At 34.0% G+C, this 11345-nt stretch overlaps 1 protein-coding gene across 3 annotated transcripts in view; it reads left to right on the top strand.

The window, feature by feature from the left end:
* Window positions 1–11345, top strand: part of LOC106786182 (RNA pseudouridylate synthase domain-containing protein 2-like) — an 89487-nt gene that overhangs the window by 17722 nt on the left and 60420 nt on the right. The window contains exons 1-2 of one of the 3 annotated variants that reach the window (XM_014747295.1): window positions 465–907; window positions 1327–1591. The exons of 1 other annotated variant lie outside the window; for it this stretch is intronic. In XM_014747295.1, the coding sequence (XP_014602781.1) occupies window positions 1442–1591 (150 nt within the window). In that variant the 5' untranslated portion in view covers window positions 465–907; window positions 1327–1441. Of the gene's footprint in view, window positions 1–464; window positions 1015–1326; window positions 1592–11345 lie in introns of those variants that run through there. One more of the 3 variants, XM_014747293.1, reaches the window with a different exon arrangement.

Below are 11345 nucleotides of genomic sequence, written 5' to 3'. Positions count from 1 at the left end.
ATAATATAATATTATCTACAATATAAATTGCGAAAAATAGATTATAATTAAATGAAATGAAAATTCATCCCGGATGATCTATTATAAATAAATAACAAATAACTAATTATTATGAGAATAAATTTGAAGTAAGTAAATTAAAAAAAAAAAAAAAAAATAAAAAACTCTGTGTTGATGGTGGTGATGGTGGCAGTGGGGGTGCGTCGGAATGTGTTTAATATTATCTGTTAAAAATTAAAATAAGTATTGAACGTAAAGGATGCTGCAAAATGCATTTAATAGTAGTACGGGGACGACTAGGATGTGGGACATCGTGTCTAGCGTGTTCGTAATGATACAGAAAGAGAGACAGATAGATAATCTCAGTGGTGTAGGATGATGAAGGGGGGTGGGTTGCTGTGGTAGGAGTGGGTGGTGGGGGGTGGTTCGGAGTTCGCGCTCGCGCGCACGGCCATGTGCTCGAACGTAGACGACGCTCGATCGTCGATCAGTCGTCGCCGCGCTTTCGCGGGGAGTCCGTCGTGCCAGTCCGTAAAACCGCGTCACCGTTCTGTGTTTTCTTTTTTTTTTCTTTTTGTAAGAGGGTTTTTTTCCGACGAGTTTCCTTTTTTCTCCTCCACCCTCATTCCCCCACCCATCTCCCCTCGAACTCCCCCGCCGCACGCATCCTCTTATCAAAGAGAGACATTAATTATTAACGAGAGTTACGATTATTGATAACACGTAATAACATATTAACATAAACAACAAAGAAATAATAATAATAAGTTAGATCTCGTCGTGTTAGCCTTGTTAAATCGCAGGATGAGGTGGAGGATCAAGTACGATATTTCGAATATTATCGTGTTACGCGTTCTGTGACGTTCCTCCCATGTCCCAGTTCAAAGTTATGATCAAGGAGATCAAAGTAATAAGATAAGAGATCATCAAACACACACAAACACACATAGACACACACATACATATATATATAGAAAAAGTTACATTTCTATATCGTCGACGGAAAATGCCAAGGTGATCATCCTTTTCCTTCTTTATCCTTCTCCTCTGTTCATCCAACTACTACTTCATTCTTTTTTTTTTTCTTTTATTAATATATACATATACACGTATCACCATATATATACACATATCATATCCACATATATATATATATTTATACACTTAGATTATCCTAGTGTTTTTTCTTCTTCTTAATTTTTTTTTTCTTCATCGTTATTGTCATCGACATTGTTATCTTATCATCATAATAATAATAATAATCATTATCAACGTTATCATCGTTATTATTTGCGACCTGTCGAGAACTATTTCTCGCGATTTAAGGATCGCACGGGATACGATAATCTACGTCCACGTTTGGTGGATCCAAAGATCCCATCCTGGCAAATAACGTCAACACAATTTGACACAATCATCGAAAGTCTTCTGAAGAAGCAGAATGCACCATACGGCGCCGTGGTATTTACCTTGGGGCCTGAAGCTGGTGCCTCTACCAATACCACCAGGACATCCGGCATCCGGTCTACCCAATCCCGGATTGCATCTATTGGCACCCTTACCCGGAATTTATGCTCCGGAACCACGAAAGGTACGGCTTCTCTCTATCTCTTCCCCCCCCTCTCACTCCCCCCTTTTTCTTTCCTATCAAACATTTCATCCATTTCGTTCTACTTATCTCTACCATTCTTTTTTTTTTTTTTCTACTTAGTCAATCCGATAATAAGATTAATGTTTCTCGAATTTGCTACCCCTTTGTGCGTGTTTTCTTTTTCTTTTTCTCTTACTTACTTACTTTGTGAAATATTATACGACTAACTTACGTGCTATTGGACAGTATAAAGTTAACCTACTCGTAGGCCATTTTGTTTATTTATGTTTTAACTGTTTTATGATCCCTGCAGCGTCGCGTTCACTTGCCAGAAGCGCGTCTTTGGTTGCATCTTCTCTATTAAAGATTATTTGTTTCGTTAGAAATAGATACTCCCGATGCATTTGATGATCTAAATATATGTCACGTGTTTTATATATTTATTTATATGTGTATGTGTAATTTATACACATTGAATAAATATATGTGTCGATGTAATATATTAGAAACCTATAAACATATGTAACGAGAGAACGGTAATTGGATCAAACGAAACGATCGATACTCTTACGTTTGATTAGAACGATAACTTTTCCATTGAAACGTCTGTCTGTATGTCTGTCTGTTCTCTAGTTCCACATGGCCTTTCAAGAACGGCCTTATCTGCTTAATCTTACGATTTCTAGTTAAGTTTATGACTTTTTTTTTTTTGTTGAATTATACAGATAAATAATCAGTTTCGAAATATACATAAGTAACTACGGATAAATTGTTATATAGTATAAGTGGCTAGTAAAATTGTTAAAACAATAATAAAGTACCGCACACATACACATATACACATACAGGAGATATAGGAAAATTAATTTATTCGAAATAATTCGTGAGATTACTCGTAAAATTAGAGGAAAAGTTGAACCCATAAGAATGTTTTTTACGAGTTGGTACTTTAGTTGTGGTTAATAGGATGTAAAGGAAGATGTTAACTAGAAAGTTGACTATGAAACTTATCATAGTGTAATACATAGTTAAAAGTATCTTTAGAAACTATGATACACTCTTGTCCTCCAATTCCATCTTATCTATTTTCAATGCATTATCAAAAGGTATATCGAAGTATATCGAAGTCTCATTGTTTGCACAGTTCGATTTATCAAATGCATTGCCCCGCGCGATCAATGTTTCCTTACTTATAAATTTTGCCAAGACGTGAAATTAGGATACTGGCCAAGCTTTGAAATATATTAGCCGACTAGTACGACTGTCTCTTAATGGAACTATTAAATATCTTGTTAGAAATTGACAATTTTAAATTGTCAATTCATTTTTACTAATAATTTATCGTATTTATTTTTCTACTTTAAGTATTCCTATTATATACATCTAATGAGTTTCGATTAGGAATCATTTAAAAAAAGGAAAAAAAGCAAAGAAATAAATTTAAAGTTAAAAACATAACGTGTATAAAATAACATTGCGAGGTCGAATTAAAAATGTATAATTTACAGATTAGGGATGGAAAAATATTTGGATATTATTCTGATCTGATAAAACGATGAACATTGATTAAAAATTGAACGTACAAAATTAGGAATAAATTTGAAGTTAAACAAAAATTTATCTGAGAGATTAGAAATGAAATGTGGTTTTTCAGGAACTAGGGTATAAATAAATTGATACATACATACATACATACATATATATATCTATTGATAGGGTGCTGTGGAGTCCATCGTTTTCTATAAATTTATACATAAATATATATGTGTGTGTATATATAGTATATACTAAAGGAGGATATACTTCCAACGACATCGTAAACGTTCCCAGAGTGCATGGCTATAATTTGACGACCACTTTGCCGTACCGCTACCATATTCGAGTGCTGGCCCAACCAACCACGTTCGCGAGCGTTAGCTGTTTTCTTTTTTCTTTTTTTTTTTTTTCTTTTCCCCCCGTAGCTTTTCCTATCGCTAAAAAGAGAGAGGAGGAAAGCTCCAGTTGCGAGCAGGTACACCTTCCTCCTCTCTTTCAGTCTTCTCTCGCATTACCGTAATTCCTTCGTTGCCGTGTTAAGGATAGAAAATTTCTCGACCGAACGTGTGTGTCGCTTCTGGTGTTAGCTAAAGAAAAACGAAAAAGAAAAGAAAAGAATTGAACTGAATTCTCTCTCTCTCTCTCTCTCTCTCTCTCTCTCTCAATCTGTCCCTTTCTTTTCTTAAAAAAAAAAAAAAAAAAAAAAAAAAAGGAGAGAAGCATAAAAAGGAACAAAATTTATCCCTGAATGTTAAATGTAAATTCGTTAGCTCGGGTAGATTGGTAAAATAAAAATTGTTCGTAGAAATATTTTTCTCTCGACGCGCGAGAACAAAAAAAAAGGAAAGAATAACAAAATAAAAGAGAAAATATTCGTTTTATGTAAATTCATAACATCGGAGTAGGAAGGAATTAAAAATTTCAGTTACTCAACCGAGGAACACTTTTAGAAAAAAAAAAAGGTTTTAAAAGAATAAATTACTAGTATTTATTGACTCGTTTATATTTTTTCTTTTTTTTTTTCTTTTCTTTTTTAATATATTATATTGGTCGCAATATAATTTATAATAAAATATCAGTATAGTGCGTATCGGTATCGATATAATATACAAATCTGACGTAACACTATTGCAACTATTTATAAATACGAATCGTCTATTTAAAAGAGATCGACTAATTATTTATTAATACCTGTGCGAAATAATATTAATCAGCTTTGAATAAATGAAAGTATAAAAAAAGAAATATATCTACGATATTATGTGTCAGGTAGATGAATTAAAATTTAAATCGTTGAATTAAAATTCTAAAAAAGAAAAAAGGTTCATACTGAAAAGATTTCTTTTAGTTAAAATTAGAGAAATAAAAATAGAAATAGAAAAAGATTGTGGATCGTAGAACTGATTTGATAATTCTCCAGTTTGGTATCTTCCATAAATCTTAGCGTAGTTTGCTTTTCTTCCAAAATGAAGATTTAGCGTAAAGTTCGAGTTATCGAAACACAGATGAAAAAATGTATATCGTTCTATAAGAACTATATATATATATATATATACTAATAGTATTCGCGTTGCTAATGCTTACAAATGCGAAGTCAAATATATAGAAAGATAGAAAGAGATAGAAAAAAAAGAGAGAAAGAGTGAAAGAGAGAGAGAGAGAAGTATTACGAGCTAACAGGTGCGCAACCAAGTTGGTTGCAGCAGCAGCAGCAGCAGCACGGTGCAAGTAACATTTCCTCAAGGAAGGAAAAATTTTACCTCGTAGTAGTAACTTCGTCTTATTCCACTTTTTTCCTTTTCTTTTTATATCCTTATATCCTTATTTCTTTCTTTCTCATTTGCACCCATTTCCCAAGGATAAAACATTATTTTTACTCTATTTCACTTCGTAAAAATTGATATTATTCGTAAATATTTTTCGATTATGTCCCAAGTCGTATTTTAATTCCTACGAAAAAGGATGGATTAAAAAGTTTTCTGAGTCTCGATAAAGAGAAAAAAAGAAGGAAAAAAAAAAGAATAATTAGTATTTTTATCTTGAAAATATAAAAGGTTGATTTGATCGAAAGAAATGATTTCTATATTAAGTTCACAAAACTTTCAATCAACTGACCTATTTATTTTTAATACTTTGGTCTTTTATTCTTTTTCCCTTATTTTGAAGAAATTAAAAATTGATCTGATTTATATAAATATTACTTGACGATATCATCCTAAATCCTATTTTATAAACTCAAATTTATCTTCGATTATCATCGTATTTTCTGTACACCTGTTGTATTATACGACGATGTTACATATAAGTATGAAACTATAATAAATTTTAAAGACGTATAAGTTTACCACCGTAATGGTCGTGATATTATTATATGCAGTAAAAAAACAAATGTAATACTTTATTTTCTCTTTTACGATGTATTGAAAAAAAAAAAGAAAAAAAAGAAAAATTATAGCAACTATTATTTATTTGTATTATTATTTGGCAAAGCCGTATGTGTAATAAAACATTGGTGTTAGCAAACACACGTATTATATGCACCTGTTAAAACGTTTAATTGTGTTTTACAATAGTCGATGATCTCGATCATCATATACGTTTGACAATACTACGATGAATTTACATCCCTATTTTATGCGGGACAGGGTTTTACTACGGTTATTCCGAGCGCTCAATTATTCCCACACAATGATATGATCTTAGTGTGGGTTGTTTTCTAAAACGCCATCCTTCAAAAAGGTGTGTTCGAACGAGCTCATGTGACACGAATTTTACGTAATCCGTAGACGTGCCACGTCGTTGACAGATGACAGTGGTATCTTCTTCTCTGCCAGAATACAGTCGAGGTTACGATCATATATATATATACATGGTTATATATATACATATACACACTCGCATATATACGTTTATATTTTAATTTCGAATTTATCGGACAATAAGAAATGTTTTATTAAACGAAATGAACTAAATGAATATTACGTCATTCAGTATTTAATTAACCCATTCGTTAGGGCAAATGGTATGATACGAATATCATTCCATATAAATTGACTGGTATGTACGTATCATCGTATACCACGACCCCAATATGGGACTGTAGCTTTTTCATACGGATTCTTTGCCATGGAATACACCATATATGTAATATCGTTAGTTACGAAAAGTTTCATTGATTACACCGGGATCTTAAAAGAAGAAGAAAAAAAAATACAGAATAGTGTTACGTAAATTTGACGTTCCACATAATTATCTAACTTCAATCTGATTGGTAGAAGGAAAAATGTCTAATAACATATCAGGTATAATGAATAGACCCGTATAATTGGGATACTCTATTGTAATTTTCGGGACGTTAATTAGCCAACTAGGGTGGTGGGGGGGGGATGTTATTAGTTGGAAAGTAAGGTATTTACTGAAAATCAGTTAAAGTAATTCGTTGGAAAGTTTCATATCCAGGAAAGGAAGGATATCATCGGTGACATACAAAGAAGTCTGAGTGTCGTACACACGAGCCTTTTACCTTGGGAGATCAAGGAGTAGTAAGAAAAACGTGAACTTGTCGATGAGAGTAGGTCAAAATATATATATATATGTACAACATATGTATATATATAGTATATACTATAACGCGATGTAGTACATAAGTATATTTTTCTTTCTTTTTTTCTTCTCTCTATTCTTTCTTTCTATTCTCTGTACGATTGTAAATTTTATTTAGACGATGAAATGTCGGCGTCGTTGGATAAATTGAATTTAATCATGGTAACTGGTACTCTACGTGTGACGCGAGTAAGAATCATGAAACTAAGTTACAATCGAATTAAGTCTATGTATATGTATGTATGTATGCATGTACATATATAAGTTAGATATATATATATGTATATATCGAGAGGATACTTTCAATCGGATAGAAGTCATCATCGAAGATGATCAAAGTTCTACTCGGTTCGGATCACCGAGTGGAAGGAAATCTCTCTTGGGTATTCGGAGTGGGATCCGTTATGGTCAACGGAATTTTCCCGTTAAAAGACGAACAGATAGATAGAAGTACATGGGGATGTACAGTTCTACATTCGTACTACTCATTTCTTGGGCCTTCGTTGAAGGGTTTCAGGATAAGTTCGATTCCGTGCTTCCTCTGCCACGAACTCTACTGGTTGGCTTTTGCCATTCCGCAAAGGGTCCAGAAAGAGAAGAGAAACTTGTACACTTGGATCTCTCCTCTACATTTACTCTCTTGTGTAGCTTGCCTTGCTTTCCCCTTCTCTTTTCTTGCATTACATTGCCTTGTCTACTTTGGTGGGAGAGTACAAACTTAGTTTCTTCGTCTAGCTAGCTAGTCACTACAAAGTTTCTCTTTTCTTATTCTTCTTGATCTTTTCTTTTTCTTTCTCTTTCTTCCCCCCCCCCCCCCCCCCCTTCCTTCTCCCACCGTTCTACCCCTTTTTCTTAGCCCGCCCAACTTTCCCCCCCCCCCCCCAACACTGTATGTGCATCTAACAGAGAATTCAGAAGTCTCGTTTCTCGTGACTCACAACGGCTTGACCTTTTCGTTACGTCGCATTATACGTTCTTTTGCGGCTCGTGTTGTTCTTCCTTCTAGGCATGTGCATCTAGCTGATGAAATCAAACGAGATTCTCATACGTTTAGAATTTTTAACTTCTTCTTTTTTTCTTCTTCTTCTTTTAAATATCATTGTAAGAATAATAATATATATGTGTAATTTCTGTACGTGTGTATTAATCGAAGACATTTTAATTTTAATATCTTATGCAATTTGTAGACACAATTTCATAACACATTCAAATGATATTCCTATATGTTCGCGATCACGTTGATCGCGAACGATTTAATCAACTATTCGAATTTCAACGAAATTTGCTGAATTTCAATTTCAGTTAACCATCAGGATATTTCGATTACAATGTTCTCGATATTACACAGAGAAAGAGAGACAGAAAGACAGAGAGAGAGAGAGAGAGAGAGAAATTTGAAGAAAAATCAACTAATCGCGTTGATTAATTGTTATTCAGTTTACATGTTAAAAGAAAAGAAAAGAAAAAAAAAGAATAAGAAGGTGATGTAATTTTATTTTCTAAATCGAAAATTTATTAATACGAAGTACAAATCCATGTGTTATAAATCATACAGATATTTTCTATACATTTATAAACTTTCAATCAATCTCTCTATCTCTTTATCTATCTATCTATCTATCTATCTAATCTGTCGTGATAACGATATTTAAGAAAGTTGATGACAAAAAATATCTTTTACCTTGAACGAACGGATATCGATTAATTCTTTCTTTCTTTTTTCTTCTTACTCTCTCTCTCTCTTTCTGAATTTTTCTATTTCTTTTATTTTTACTCGTACAAGAGTACCAACGTTTATAGAAGAAATGTAGTAATAGTAAGTGCGAGAAAAATGTATAACAGGAAAGAAGGGATGTTGATTGCATTTGGATGTTAACGGGATAGGGAATATGGATAGCGGAAAAAAAAACTCGGGAAGAAAGGAAGAAATAGAGAGAGTGCACTTCTTTTCGTGGCTGAAGTGGCGTAATTACGTAATGGTACTTTGTGAGGACGGTGTACATATATGATAGAGAGAGAGAGAGAGAGAGAGAAAGAGGAAAGACCACGAACACAGGCAACATCATTTGCTCCAGGGAGGAATAACGTAGAAGAAGAGAGTACACCGGTAAAATTGAACATACTTTACTCCTTTTGGCCTAGGAAATACTTGCCTCTTCTGAACTTTAGTTTTCTATCGAACTGGCCAATGTTTCCTGGCATTCGTCAGTCCCTAAGAGAGAAACCTATTACTCCGTGGCCAGATAGAGATAGATCCTGGCATTCTCCACGAATTTACATTAACCAAATGAAATTTTCCAACGTGCAATATATTATGTTTAAGGTTTATCGGTCACAACATTTTGTAGGCTTACTCTTTTCGATTGGGGTCTACTGAAATAACTCTCTTAGAAATAATGAATAGTTGTTAGTTTTATTTTATTTTTGGCCTATATCGAAATTACTCATTATCCAGGTGGTTAAACATTTGTTTATTTGGGTAATTTTCTTTCGACTTACTGTATAGTTGTTAATCGTTATTTAACGTTAGAACGAATATTCTGAATAGAATGGATTAGTTGTACGTGTAAGACATTTTTCTTACGTTCATTAAAATATAGTTGTCCAGGTGGTTCAAATTTATTTGTTAGGTAACACTTGTAACCTTCTCTTGGCTTATGTTAGTTTCTATCTAACTAGTGCATATATATATATATGTATATATAGGAAAGATCATTTATATGATGAGTAAAATACATTTAGTTGGTTCTATCTATATCAAAGTATAATTGGTCCTATACGTGATTCGCATTAAAATGTCTAATGGACGTGATCTGATCAACTATATCAATATTTATTCTATTTCATTCTGCAATCACAATTTGGCTGTTTTGTTTGTTTAACTGATTCCATTTCGTATTGACTGGCTGTTGGTGAAATACATAGTTAAATGTAGTAGGATCGAATAAACTTATATGATGAACTTAGGTGATGGTGATGATGGTGGGGGTATAGTGAACTAAAAAGAGAGAGAGAGAGAGAGAGAGAGATAGTGAATATAATTGTATAGGTATTGGAACGTAAAGGATCGCATAACTGTGTCGCTCAAATGTCTCGTCTTAACGGAGTGTTCCGAATGGGAAAGACGGACTGGCAACTCCCGACGGGTATGCATTTTCGAATTTCCAGTTTCCGATTTGACTCGACTTGACTCGACTCGTTTCACGATGAGATGCCCTTTAAACGGCACGCGTAGATATAACAGGTTTGCTTGCTAGACAGGCATATCCTATATCTATGATAGAAGGAAACACTGAAAGAGTGGTAGACATAGGCTAGGGCAAAGGATAAGAGACAATGATAGGAGTTGACGTGACGTTAACGCCATTACACTTTGTAGACCCAAATTTCTTAGTTTAAACTCACCAGGTAATTTCTTATTGCATGGCATCGTCATCATCATCGAAAGAAAGAGAGAGACAGAGATAGTATAGTAGAATGTATACACTAAAACACACCATTACACTCGTTCGTTTAATTCGACTATTCTTCTTCGATCTGATATCTCCTAGTATCCATTTACTCGAATAAATAGTATTAGTAGTTAGTCAGTAGTGTCAGAGTAATGGTATTGGTCTCTCTGTGACGTAACAATCGTGTGCCAAAAGGATAGAGACAGAGAATAAGAGACACGTTCCATCACCGGTATGCTAAGACTTTCGCTACGATAATTAAACCATCATGGTTCAATATATACACACACAAACACACCTACATTTATACACATATATATATATAGATATGCTAATACAAATGTAAGTAAATATAGTTAATAATACATAGGCCAAATAGTATATATATATACACTAACGCATAAAGTGCGTGGCCCCGAGGTTATTCTATAGATTTACGCAACTGACTATCCAAACGAAATATTTTGGCACCAAGTTTTAAACGCCGCCCCGAAAGAGATTTTGCAACTGCAGCAATTCCGCCATTATGGCGACAGCCAGAGAACGACGAGCCGCGGAAAGCATCACGAATAATTAGTCGAATGGCTAGCTCGCTATTCACCTGTATATATATATACGTTTCTGTATATGTTTTTGTATGTGTATGTGACAGAAAGGCAGACAGTATGAATGATTGTGTTGGTAGGAACAGAAATAGGAACCGTTTGGTGGTACAACGATCATCGTTTCGATCGATCCATGCGAATCGTCTTTTACACACACACACACGCATACATACGCATATATACACATAGTACACACTTGTAAATTTATTTTGTTGTCCTTCTTCTTCTTCTTCTCTTTTCCCTCTCCCCTTTTTGTCTTCGCATGTAATAAATGAAAACGCGTCAGTTAAAAGCGCGTGCGCATTAAAAACGAAGTCTCCTCCTCTTCCTCCTCCCCCTTCCCCTCCTATTCGGCCCTCTCTTTTTCCTCTTCAAACATGTAGGATTACATATGGACCTTCTACGCCTTTTTTTTTATCCTGGAAAGAGAAAAAAAGATAGTTGGATAGATGGATGGATGGATGGATAGATAGATAGATAGATAGATAGATAGATAGATAGATAGATAGATAGATAGATAGATAGATAGATAGATAGATAGATAGATAGATAGATAGA

The sequence above is a fragment of the Polistes canadensis genome, unplaced genomic scaffold (genome assembly GCF_001313835.1).
Source record: "Polistes canadensis isolate GaletaPanama2010 unplaced genomic scaffold, ASM131383v1 scaffold_67, whole genome shotgun sequence".
NCBI lineage: Eukaryota > Metazoa > Arthropoda > Insecta > Hymenoptera > Vespidae > Polistes > Polistes canadensis.
Note: the sequence above shows the minus strand (reverse complement) of the source record. Positions and strands in the feature narration are given on the sequence as shown.